General features: G+C 38.3%; 1 protein-coding gene across 1 annotated transcript in view; it reads right to left on the bottom strand.

The window, feature by feature from the left end:
* The window catches only part of REEP5 (receptor accessory protein 5), a 50280-nt gene that overhangs the window by 13334 nt on the left and 22913 nt on the right, over positions 1–14033 (bottom strand). The window contains exons 3-4 of the mRNA XM_022591296.3: positions 10630–10768; positions 380–548 (exon numbers count right to left, since the gene is read on the bottom strand). Coding sequence (XP_022447004.2) covers positions 380–548; positions 10630–10768 — 308 coding nt within the window. The remainder of the gene's footprint in view (positions 1–379; positions 549–10629; positions 10769–14033) is intronic.

The raw sequence follows: 14033 nt of genomic DNA, 5'->3' as shown, positions 1-14033 counted from the left end.
ATCAGGAGAGCTGAGAGAGAGGGCATTCTCTTGGCCCTCTAACAAAAGCAGTGTGAACAGCATATTAAGTGGTTCAACCTGAAATGAATTAAAGAGATGGCACTTGTGTATAAATACAGATGACTCTCTGAAATCTCTACCCACCAAAGGAAAGTCATTTTTCCTAAAGTGCTGACCGAATGATGTGTTTTATGTGACATGGCAGAAGAATGTCGGGAAAAGTAAAGGCAACAGGCAAAGTCTTGGGAAAGAAATCCCGGACTAGCCCTGGCACACGGCTGAGGAAAGGTTATAGGACACAAAGTGAGGAAGCTTGTTACGTGGGCTCAGTATATCCCATGTCCTCTCACACGCTGAATCAGCTGTCCCTGAGCCATACCTTCTTTAGAGATGGCATCTGCAGTCTCTTTGGCTTTGTCCTTCAAGTCATTCACCATGTTGTCTACCTGCGACTCGTGCTTCAGGAAGAAAGGACGGATGATGCGCGCGTAGAGCAGGTCCGCTCCGTTGGCCGGGCTGGGAGCCATGCACCACAACAGGAAGCCACACTGCACAGAGGAGAGGCAGCATGGTGACAGAGGGCAGCGGCATCTGACAACACACGCTGCCACCACTACTCTGGGGATGGCACTGCCTCTGCTATTTGCCCCCACAGCATTTCCAGTGTTTCCTGCAGGATACAGGTGCACTTTTCTTAGATGGAAAAAACATGACAAATAATGACCTAGTAAGGAAAAGCTGAGACTGACAAAGAAAGGCAAAACACACCAAGTCCAGCAGCTTAACTTCCTTCCTAACTTGGACCACTTTTCAGTTGACAGTTACAAGAGACTTTTATTAATTATAACTCTTAATCAATTAAAAAAATAGTATTTATCTGTGTGTGTGTAAACCCTGTCCACGTAGGTATCTATGAGGCTTGTTCTCAACAGGCTTACCTCAGTAAGTTTGTCACCTTTATTCATCCTGTTATAGAAGAAAATATCCTGGCCATTCTTGAATTCTTCCCTTAGTGGGATCTCAGTTTTGGGTAGATCTTAGCCTTCAAGGAATCTTTACAGTCAGCTGTTCATCATCTTTCACCTTGAATGTAGATATTATCCCTAACTCTTTCTTTATGGCTCTACTTTGCTATTGAGATGAAAAATTGACAAGAGTTCTACCCTAAAAACTTACACAACAAGAATTGTCACACTATGTTTACTTTGAAAAACCTTTACTGTTTATTCAAATGATAAACAACTCAGCACTTTAAGTTGTCCAAGCAATTTATTCCTCTATAATATAATGAATGAGCAAAAAAGGGAACATTCAGAATGATATGCTCATTTCCCTAGAATGTTTGATAAACAGCATACTGTGTTCTTTCAGCTTAAAAGCTTCTAACTATATTGTATTCCACACAGCACAGGTGACTCTATAAAAAACAGGAGTCATTTCTTGAGATTCCAATTCTGTAGTTTTTACTTCTCCTCCTTAAAGTAAAATCCTTTCAACTTCTTATGCCATATATATATTTAATTCTACAGTCCTTTTACTCCAAACCAAAGAATGTATTCAAATAATCAAGAAGCTACGTTCCTTTCTAACATGGTCTTTTAAGTTTGCTCTAGAGATGCAAACCTGCTAAGGGGCTACTACTAATGACAGAGAGCTTGAGTTAAAATGCACACATTTGTGCCCAAAGCTCACCCCAGCAGTACCACGTTGGCTCTGAGAAATTTCCATTACACTTTGAACTTCTATGACACTCAAAATACAAAACAAAATGCAGGTTCTAAACAGATTAGGGTCGGGGGGCAAGCTTTCAAAAGACAGGGGTTACCAGACTGGATTTTAAAAAAACAAACTATGGCTATATGCTTCTGATAAGAAACACACCAGAGATAAAACCAATTAGGAACACTGAAAATAAGGAGATGAAAAAAGATGTATCTGACAAATACCAACTCTCAAATTAGCTCACATATTATAGTAATATTAATAGTACATAAACATAAGGCAAAATAAGTAAACAGTGATAAAGAAGGAAAGCAGTTTGTCAAGGAGAACAATTTGCCTGAACCTATATATCTTTGAAATACGTAAATATATATAGCATTGTATTTTTTATATTTACAATTATATAAATTTTAATTTTTATAATTATGTAGTTTATAATTATATATCACTTCCAAATATAGCTTTGAAATGTATAAACTTGAAAGTCAGAATTATATAGATAAATGGACAAAATCCACAATCGATTTTTAACATTTCCATCAGAAATTGATATATCAAAGAACTAGAAATCAGTAAGAATACAAAGCAAAATACACAAAATTTAAAATCTTGATCTAAAGATATACACAGATCTCTCCACCCAACAAACTGCGGACTAAGAATTGTATACTACAGTATATAGAGGTAAGAGAACTGGGCTCAGAAAAACTGGTTCCAATCTTCTTACTAGCTGGGAAAACCTTGTGCAAGTTACTTAATTGCTTAAGTCTGTTTTGATTCTATAAAATATATATATATATATAAAAAGAAAATTTTAAAAATCTACCTCATACAGATTTTGTAAGAAAATAAGAAACACTTTGAGCATCTAGCATAGTAAGGCTCTGTCCCTCTCCCAAGAATACTGTGTCTTCTACCAACATCCGTGAAACAGTAACAAGCTACCTCATTAGAGCTTTAAACCAGGTAAAATCAAATCCCAGGACCAACATACACCCTTTTTAAACAATTATTTGTTCTTACCTCTCCTTTTACTACCTGAAATGAAATTCACAGTCATGACATACTTACATACACAATTACAAAAAAAAAAAAAAAAAAGTTTTCTAACTGGAATATAAAGAAAAAAAAAAGTGAAAGTAATTTATAAAAAAACAATGTATTTTAAAATGTAAATATTCAAGCCAAACTATATTAGAAAACAACATAAAATAATAAGTAGAATCAGTGACTATTAACAGCTACAGACAAAATTTTCTCTATTTATTCCCCAAAGGTTACCTGCTTTCCATATCAGAGAATTCAGCCAAATGCAATTCACTGCCACAATCTCCAAGTTATGATTTCAAGCCAGCCCTCTCTTCACTTCTCCCACCCCTTACGTGCGACAGACTCCAAAACTCATTTACTGAAAATGGGATGTTCAGAGTTAGGAAAGCAAAGGATGGGAAAGCATGGCAGTAGGCAGGGGAAGGGCAAAGATTCAGACTGGCCATCTCGTAGTCTCACTACAGCTGTGTGTGCAACCACCCAAAACTCCAGTGAGCCCGCACAGACACACAGTGGCAAGCAAGACCTTCTGTTACAGGCCCAAGCTCTTAAATGAAGCCAGTTCCTTGAAATATCCTCAGTCTTTAGTGTGTGTGTGTAGCTCCACGTTTACTTTTAGTTTTCCCAGTGACTCTGCTCCAGCACACACTGGACTTGGCCAGCCATCCTTGTGAAGATGTGCCAGAGAAACCTGGTTTTCTGAACTACACATTTGCATTAACCCAAAGTATGGAACTAAGTGTGACTAAGTGTGACTGCAGTTTTCACTGGCTTTAGCTTTAATGTCCTCTGCTTACAGCCAGGTTATTAACAGGCAGACCCTAGAGACCATCTCTCTAGTTGACATTTCCCTGTGGTTTTTAGTATCCAAACATTCATGTTTTCCATCATTTGTTGTTGTTGTTGTTGTTTTTTCCAGCCACACACACAGCATGCGGGATCTTAGTTCCCCAACCAGGGCTGGAACCCGCACCCCCTGCAGTGGAAGCGCAGAGTCTTAACCGCTGGACCACCAGGGAAATCCCTCCATCAGTTGCTTATATAGGTAACGCTAATACACACACACCTAAAACTTAATAAAACAATTTAGACAAGATGATATACAGGAAAAGGAAAAGTTACATTCTTGACAGAACATCGGAATTCTGTGTGGACATTGTGAAGACAATGCAGTGTCCAAGGGGATGTGCCATGTACTACTTCAAACAAAGCAATAGTTTCCCACCAACTATATTAACTATTTGGAGCGCAGGAACTATTTGCATTTAGTTTTTAGCATCTAACATCCAATATATTTGTTATTTATACAGGGGCATCTTGCTGTATTAATATTTAGGAAATTGGCATGGAGTTTTAAATTGACATGTAATACATTTTAATTTTTATTATTTAAAATTGTAAGAAATAGTCTCCTGGCTGGTATTGCTACGTAGAATATCTAATTGTCAGGAATGGATTATTGATGTAGACACACATGCCCATAGGCCTCAAGGTGAAGTAGAAATGACTCACTGGGTTAAGAATCAGGAGAGTTGGTATCTGTTCTATGACTTTAGGTAAATCAAACAACCTCTCTAAGAGTCGATTTTCTCTTCTGCAGGATTTTTAGGAAAGTCACAAATTAAAAAACGTACAAGATAGTAGTAGTATTACCAAGTCCTACAGTTCTTACTGTTGTTGAAAGATCTCTGAAATATTACCTGCCTATGCAGATAACAGCCCTTCAGCAACCCAGAAAAGCTGATTCATTCACCTTTTCTGGATGAATTAAGCATGGCTACCAGACAGGACCAGAGCCAAGAGTCTACATTTTTGTACCTCTGCAATGTGATTAACTTTATAGGCTATTCTCCAGGCTGTTTAGTTAGTTCTTTCTGGTACCCTCTAGCTATCGTCTTGAGACAATAAAATAATTACTGCTCTTTACCCACATTGTGAGCATTTTCCAGTTCTCATATGAAGTAACTTTCTTGTATTAAAAATAAAGTTAATTACTATTCAACCCTCAAGGTGATATTCAGCCACCAGCTTTTAAAACTCCCTTTTCTTAATCTATGTAACTACTCTACAGCCGAGGAATACCCTGAGCTACACAGATCTGGCCATCCTTTTAATCAAGCTGCCCTCAAAGTGCCAGCTGACGAAACTTCCAACGGCAAACACAAGCCCACTCAGACACAGAGTTCAGACAAAGAGTCCGGGCATGCCATTTCCACTCAACTCTCGGCACTATTAGCAATGACACACTAAATCCTTAAAGTACAAATTACAACAGGCCAGATAATTCTGTCTATGATTCTAATGCCGTCACTATTCAATTTTCCCCTAGAAGAGGTATTTCCAAGGTAGGGATATATTTAATATGCACGGTTTGGGACTAGCCTGGTGAGAACTGAGAGTTAATGCCAGAAAAAATGTATTTCAACACTGACTTCCTGGTATGCTGCAATCACTTGATCAAAAACAGAAGCCTTGGGAAGCCTTTGCAACACAGCCACGAGAATAGTAATGGGCTAAAGTTAAAACAGACTGCTCAGCGTGCACAAATGAAAGGTAAAAACGAACATGTGAAGGGGAAGATTTTTCTATCTTTTTTGCCTCCTGCAAAGTTAAAAAGAGAAATGTTATGCTCTCTGTCAATGGGTGAAACGATACAGGTGACGGTCTGGATCAGGACTTAAACTTGCCAAAATTTATTCAACATTTATTTCAAAAATAAATCTATAAAATGATTCAAATGAGAGTAAAGATGAGGTGCAAAGATACTCATTGTAGCATTAGTTAAAATAGCAAGATAAATATCCTAAATGTCTATTAACTGGGGAACGAATACATTATCACCTATAATGGATTAGACATTTATGTCAAAGGATATTGAATGAGAAAATACTCATAATATTGTGTTAATTGAAAAAAAGTGAGTTATAGAATCATATATCATATATATCAGCGGTCCCCAACCTTTTTGCTACCAGGGACCGGTTTCGTGGAAGACGACAATTTTTCCACTGGGGGCGGGGTGTGTGCTTCAGGTGATAACGCAAGCGATGGGGAGCGGCAGATGAAGCTTCACTCGCTCGCCCGCCACTCACCTGCTCTGTGGCCCGGTTCCCAACAGGCCACGGACTGGTGCTGGTCCGTGGCCTGGGGGTTGGGGACCCCTGATATATATGGTTTCAACCATACATAGATGGTTAAGACAATAACAATTGTCTTACATCAAGCAATTTATCTGCACTTTAAAAAAGAAAAGGAAGACTACCCTAAGATGATACCAGTGGTAGTCTTCCAAATACTGTTTTCTTCCCTATCTAAAACATGCCCCAACACACATGCACACATATACAACACAAATGCAAACAGTATGACAGCAGGGATTTTGTTTTATTCACCAAAATCCCCCTGACCTAGAACAGATTCTGGCACATAGAGGCTCTAAATAAATATCTGCTGAATAAAGAAGTACACTACTTTCACAATCGGAGAAAAAATTTATTTTTAAATAAATACATTTATTTTTAAACCTTCCTGTTCAAAGATGGACCTCAGAGCAAAGCTCTGAACAGGCAGGATCCACTTTTTCTAGCTCAATACATTGAACAGTATCTTCTCGACTAACCCTTGATGCCTAATCATCGGTTCCTCTTGTATTCCTGCAATCTTATAGGCTGCTTTAGAAAAATGGGGAGAAAAGGCCAACAATACTAATTCTGCAAAAGATAAAATAGTAAACATGGCCTTAGTTGCAGGTCTCCTTTTCATCCTCCCACACAACAATACTAATTCTGCAAAAGATAAAATAGTAAACATGGCCTTAGTTGCAGGTCTCCTTTTCATCCTCCCACACAATCACCTTGTGATTGTAGCAATGGCACAGGTACGATCTATGCTAGTCCTTAAAATGGGATATTCTCCTACACACTCTGCAATTCAGAGACCTTTTCTCAGTCAGTTCACTGAAGCCACTCAGAATACGCCACTAATGCAGGAAGAAAGCATTTTTATTGACAGCATAATCAATTTTCAATCATCTCAAGTATATTATCTATTTGGAACATACACGGTAAATTCACTCTCTCATTCTGGACGCCGTGACATCAAACAGCTGGACACTCACTACTAATGGATGTGCATTTGTTTTACCACTAGGGAGGCAAATTTGTTGCAAAGCAATTTTTGTAATGTACTTCAAAATCAAATATAAATGACTTGGTGATTATCTTTTATTTTGGATACTTTCTACCTCAAGGGGCCTCCATTAGCAGAGGCGATCAGGAGCAGGCTGAAGTCGGGCTTGTGTTTCGGAAGTCTGAGGTCAGATACTGGTGTGAGTGGTTCTGCTGACGGGATACTGTTCAGGGCAAGCAGTGGGGCCCAAGGCAAAAGCCCAGTTTCCTTCTGTTAGAGACCACAATGTGATGTCACTGCCATCAGATGGATCTTATTAAGGGGTTCACAAATATTTTAAGTTTAAAATATGGACATTCAAATTAAAGATTATAAAATTATTTTTATAAATGCTAAATATCTTTGGATAACAAAAACACACGAAAAATCCAGCAATCTCTGGAATCTTAAATCTTCCCACAGACCAACTATTTTCCCATTTGTTTTGAAGGAAAAATTTTCTGCTGTGTTACAGGCGTTCTGTGGTAACAGCATTCAAAATTAAGAGAATATCCATGTTTTCATTTAAACTTTTAAACTATTTAGCTTTTTTTTACCATAAGTGGTTTCATACTGTAATATTCTATAATTTTTTATAATTAATGAATTATGCAAAATTTCTATATCTACAAATGGATCATTTCATTTCATTTAACTGTATGGATGTACTATTAATTCATTTAACCAGTTACCAGTTGACAGACCCTGCAGGGTTTTTTTTTTTTAATAATTTTTATTTATAACCAAAAATGCTGCAGTAAATGTCCTTATGCAGCTCTCTTATTCATGGTGAATACTTCCTAGGATGGATGCTTAGAACTGCTAGAGTATCATTTTTCATTTTGACAAGAAACTGTCAAAGCCTCCTTTAAAAAGCCTATTCCAATTTATAGCATTACCACCACACATCCATTTCCCAATATATTCACCAATACCAGATATCCTCAACCTTTTAAATACCTGCCAATGTAATGAGCAAAATATGGTATTTCACTATTTTAACTCACATTTCCCAGATCACTGACTACTCATATTTTCTTCTCTTCTGTGAAATGTCTATTTATAACCTTTGTTCATTTTTCTCCTTTTCTTCTTACTTGTAAATGTTTTTATATATTCTGGATATTAATTCCTTATCTGGTGTAAGTGTTCTAAATACATCCTCCTAGTCTGTCATGATTTTATCTTTGCTTATACTGCCCACTGTCATATAGAAATTTCTGTCTTGTTTCTATACCTCCAAGTTAAAAAACATTCTCCTATACTTTTTCTAAAACAGAGGTTTTGGCATAGAAGTCCTGCCTTGTGAGGCACTAAGGAGAACAGCTAGGGACTAAGTAGCCAGGGCAGTTCCTCCTCAAGCCCTCCTGCTCCAACCCCTAGAGCTGTGAATTCCAACTTAGGAGCACCTGCTTCTAGTGCTGCTGGGGGAGCAAAGGGTGACACCTGCACCTGAAGAGCTGTTTAGTGGGGGAAGGGAATCAACTGTGGCTCTCCTGCCTGGGGGTCCCCACCCTAGGACTCACACACCCCTACCCTGAGCTTATGGACTAGCATGGATCAGGGTGTGGCCTCCTCCATTCTAACACCCGATGGAACAGCTGATACTCCTGGAGGAGAAGGAACTTACAGGCCAAAATAACAAGGTATTTGAAAAGTACAACCAGTTCAAAACAGAGACAACACAATCAACTACAGATTCTATCAGCAGCAGAAATTTTAGAAGTGAATGACCAAGAATTTAAAAACAGCTATACTAAAAGAAATACAGCAACATGAAAGAAGAACAAGAAAACATAGGGAAGAGCCAAGCAAAACTACTAGGTATGAAAAATATAACAACTGAAATAACACAATGTATGGCATAAACAGCAGAATGGAACAAAACTGAAAATTGGAAGATCGGATTGAGAAAATCTCCCAGAAAGAAGGAAAATACAAATAAATATGTTTGAAAAATAGGTAAGGCCAGAGGAAAAGAAAAAATACATCCATAATTAGCAAGAATTAAAAATCAAGGTAATATCAACGTAGTGGCGGCTGCGGGGAAGGAGACCAAAGGATGACAGAGCTTCCGCTATCTAATTTCCTGTAACTACATTTCTTCAGATAGAAAATTTAAAAAGCAAGTAAGTAGAAATGTATAGACATTAGGACAAATTAAAATAACAAGGACACGCAAAATAGGCCTAAATATAGAAATAAGGAAACAATTATTGATTCCGGGGAAAATAAAAAACTGCAGTAACACTGCATGTACATTATATATATACTATATGGCCCAACTAAACAGTGCTTAACAAGTCATAATAATAAAAGCGGTGAAGCCCTATCTAACCAAAATTATCCCTGAGGAAGATGAGGACATCTTTTATTACTATCAAGCCTGCATGTGTGGCAGGGAGGAAGGAGGAAAGAAAGCCAAATCCTTATCTTCTGGTGTGAATCAAGGGCTAATGTGTAGGGACTTCCCTTGGTGGTCCAGTGGTTAAAACTCTGTGCTCCCAATGCAGAGGGCCCAGGTTCTATCCCTTGTCAGGGAACTAGATCCCGCAGATATGCCGCAACTAAGACCTGGCACAGCCAAATAAATAAATAAATAAAAGAGCTAACGTGTAAAACATAAAAATTAAAAGGTAACTAAACAAGGATATTATTTAGAAACAGAGGTAAATGACAAAATAATCTGTCATAAATGAAGGGACAGCGGTTGCTTTTAAGGAAAGGCAATATAAGGGGCAGGAGTGTAGATCATCAAAACTCTTCCAGAGCTGTTTGAGTCTTTAAACTATGTCATGTGTAACCCTTACTAAAGCAAATACTTAAGAGTATGAGGGAAAAGAAGAGGACCCAGAATTCATAAGAGCTGGACTCACCACCCTCGGCAGCTTGGGAAGTCTGGGTCGGTGAACCTGAGGAACTATTTACATCCTATGCAACTAACCGGAAGCAAGCCTCTTCCATGGAAGACACCTGAGGAATCAACTGAAGACAGTCTGTCCCATTTAGAGAAAAAGAACCAACCACTCTATCTATCAAAAGATGCAAACTTTTCATTGTCATGTGCCTTGGAGGCCAAGGCTGGAGTTGATACAGGTGCCATTAGGGACGAGTTCAACGTCCTACTCCCTTTCCTCACACAGTAGTAGCCGAGGAGAGTTCTCTGGCAAACAATGCTTGGCAGGGCTGATCCCAGACGACTGCACCTGCCAGAGTTATTAAAATGACTTCCTCAGAGAGCCCATTTCACGTCTGCTGTTTCCAAACCGATTAAGAAATAAGTATTTTTTTCCAGAAATAATGACTCCAGCACACCACTGTGAATAACTGATGACTTGGTAAAATTTGCAATGTTGACGCATCAAACACAGACAACAGAGCATGAAGAGAGGATCTTGGCAAAGAGCAATGCTTGTGCTAGTTCACAGTATTTCCGTCTTTTATTATTATCAAACACACTGTAAAGACACAATTGCTTTGGCTGTTTCCAAGATAATATACAAAATAAGTTAGACATGTTGAATCCTGTCTTCCTGTTTATTAATCTGAGGCAGAGCCACAGATGTCCAACATTCAAGCATCTGTTCCTATTCCTTGTATATAGGTCCTGAGATGGAGTTTATTTTAGGGGTAGGGAGCAAAGCAAAAACACAGATGGAAGAAAATGGCAGTTCAGGAAAGCCAACGTACCTTCAGCATGTAGTAGAAGGGGAACCATGACAGGAAGAGGTCAGAGAAGAATTCGGCAATGCTGAACACACCATACACTACCCAGTAGGTCAGCCACTGGGTATCATCTTCTTTGTTTGGACTCTCTATCGCTTTAATTCTGAAAGGCAATACAAAAGCAAGTGTATCATGTAGTAAGATCTCAATGAGACATTTTCAAACATTATACTTTCACAGCTGCCCTCCAAGACCAACTGAGAAACTCAGGCAAATGTATGCATCATGTCACTAGATGCAAAAGTACAACATGAAAACAGGCAGCAATGTAGAGATGTCAGGACAAGCCATTATAACTACCTGTTACCAGTTCTCTGGTTACCAGAGAAACCAGCACCAGTTGTCCCCTGGATCTCTACTCTGCTTTAGTCTCCACCAAGGCTCCAGGAAACACCACCAATGACTGGGAACTAGAGTAATCCCCACTCTCAAGTGGGGTCCTGCCACTAGGGATATATCAATAATTCACTCATGTAACTCAGTTCTTATGCACTTTTAATAACTGAAGTACATCATGGTGAGGAGGCTTTCCATAAAAGACCTTCTGGAACATAGTTTAGGCACTGTCCAAAGTTCACAACACACTTCATTACAAAGAGGTGAAAACAAACATCATGGTGTCCATTTGGTTTCGACTGACATTATGTGATCCTCAGGCTGTGACCTTTCCTCCTCTTATCGGTTAATATGACTTTCTCAGTATCAACTACTGCTTAAACAAAATTTACTCTGTAAATGAATAGAACTAAATTTAAAATAACCTTCTTTTACTTCTGAATCACAGGAATTTCTTCCAGTCCTGGGAATCCCTTCATTCTAAACCTCAATTCCATAATCTTTTATCCTATCCTGATACATGCCTGGATACTTATTGTAACTGAGCTGGACTACAACAGTAAACTAGAAGAAACCTGAATCTTGTTTAGCCTATGCGATGGGTTAACTATTAAAAATACATTGGCTACTTGGTAACACGGGTTCACCAAAGGGACAGGCTGATGAATCATGCTGAGTCATCCCCTCAGAAAGCCTCTGAATTAACTGGAAGTAGCTGTGGGTGTAGGTGTGAGTGCCTGCATGAGTGTTTTAAGAAGATGACTGAGCAGGGAAAAGTTATAGCTGAATGAGATGACTGCTAATGAGGAAAAGGAGAGGAGGGAGTGATTAAATGAATGCTGCTTTGAACATCAAGAATAAACACAGAATCATAAAATGAATTGAAGGCAGCTAATTATAAAATAATGGCTTCTCACATGTGGACTGTGTTTGTGTTTTAGCTTTCCTCAGGTAGAAGCTAGCTGATGTAATAGAAGGCCGAAGGCCAAAGGAAAAGCGTAGGCAAGCATGTGAACCAAAGGACTAAAAAATGTATACCCTTTACACGTAAGGTTTTTTTCCCCTCTGTGCTTTATTTGGTATGGAATATGGTTTACCTATTTATATTTAAGTGGATTTTTAAAGTTATCACTATGGTAAAAACTTGTTTCTTACACATCCATCCTGGGCAGAGGGGATACATGGTTATATTTCACTTAAGGTCTTAGTTTTGGGAACCTAAGCAGTCCATGACTAACCAGCAAACACACATCTACACACAAATATAAACTGAAACAAACATTTATGAAACCACTGATATTTTCAATTCCATTCTATGTCATTATTATTTTTTTATTGAAGTATAGTTGATTTACAATGTTGTGTTAGTTTCTGGTGTATAGCAAAGTGATTCAGTTATATATATGTGTATGTATATATACTTTTTAATATTCGTTTCCATTATAATTTATTACAAGACATTGAATGTAGTTCCCTGTGCTATACAGTAGGACCTTGTTGTTTATCTATTTTATATATAATAGTTTGTATCTGCTAATCCCAAACTCCTAATTTATTCCTCCCCACCCCCACTCCCCCTTGGCAACCACAAGTCTGTTCTCCATGTCTGTGTGTCTGTTTCTGTTTTGTAGATAAGTTCATTTGTGTCATATTTTAGATTCCACATATAAGTGATATCATATGGTATTTGTCTTTCTCTGTCTGACTTCACTTAGTATGATAATCTCTAGGTCCATCCATGTTGCTGAAAATGGCATTGTTTCATTCTTTTTTATGGCTGAGTAATATTCCATTGTGTATATATATAGATAGATATAGATAGATATATAGATAGATATAGATATAGATATATATACACAGACACACACCACATCTTCTTTATCCATTCATCTGTTGATGGATATTTAAGTTGCTTCCATGCTTTGGCTATTGTGAATAGTGCTGCTATGAACACTGGAATATGCATATCTTTTCCAATTATAGTTTTATCTGGATATATGCCCAAGAGTGGGATGGCTGGATCATATGGCAACTCTATTTTTAGTTTTTTGAGGAACCTCCACACTGTTTTCCATAGTGGCTGCACAATTTACACTCCCACCAACAGTGTAGGAGGGTTCCCTTTTCTCCACACCCTCTCCAGCATTTGTTCTTTGTGGACTTTTTAATGATGGCCATCCTGACTGGTATGAGATGGTACCTCATTGTAATTTTGATTTGCGTTTCTCTAATAATTAATAATGTTGAGTATCTTTTCATGTGACTAGTGGCCATCTGTATGTCTTCTTTGGAGAAATGTCTATATAAGGTTCTGCCCATTTTTAATTGGGTTGTTTGTTTTTTTGTTATTGAGTTGTATGAGCTGTTTGTATATTTGGGAAATTAATCCCTTGTCAGTCGTATTGTCTGCAAATATTTTCTCCCATTCTTTAGTCTATCTTTTCATTTTGTTGATGGTTTCCTTTGTTGTGCAAAAGCTTATAAGTTTGATTAGGTCCCATTTGGGTTTTTTTGCTTTAATATTGCCTTGGAAAACTGTTATGTCATTATTATTATTTTTATTTATTTTTTATTTATTTATTTTTGGCTGTGTTGTGTCTTCGTTTCTGTGCGAAGGCTTTCTCTAGTTGTGGCAAGCGGGGGCCACTCTTCATCGCGGTGCACGGGCCTCTCACTATCGCAGCCTCTCTTGTCACGGAGCACAGGCTCCAGACGTGCAGGCTCAGTAGTTGTAGCTCACGGGCCTAGTTGCTCCGCGGCATATGGGATCCTCCCAGACCAGGGCTCGAACCCGTGTCCCCTGCATTATCAGGCAGATTCTCAACCACTGTGCCACCAGGGAAGCCCCGTTACGTCATTATTTTTAAGATGTTAGTCAAGATCCACAGATTCAAAAACAGAAAAACTACTCTAACAGTTCAAGTTCAGTCTCTCAAGGAATAAGCTCCCTAACTTATCAACAATATGAATTCAAAAGTTTCCATGCTGATACACTTGGAACACTCTATAGTAACACTGAAAAGTAGGAAGAA

This window comes from Delphinapterus leucas, chromosome 3 (assembly GCF_059928025.1).
Source record: "Delphinapterus leucas isolate spDelLeu-1000000601 "Yukka" chromosome 3, BTC_Dleu_Yukka2, whole genome shotgun sequence".
Taxonomy (NCBI): domain Eukaryota; kingdom Metazoa; phylum Chordata; class Mammalia; order Artiodactyla; family Monodontidae; genus Delphinapterus; species Delphinapterus leucas.
The sequence above is the reverse complement of the archived record's forward strand: the minus strand, read 5'-3'. Positions and strand labels throughout refer to the sequence as shown.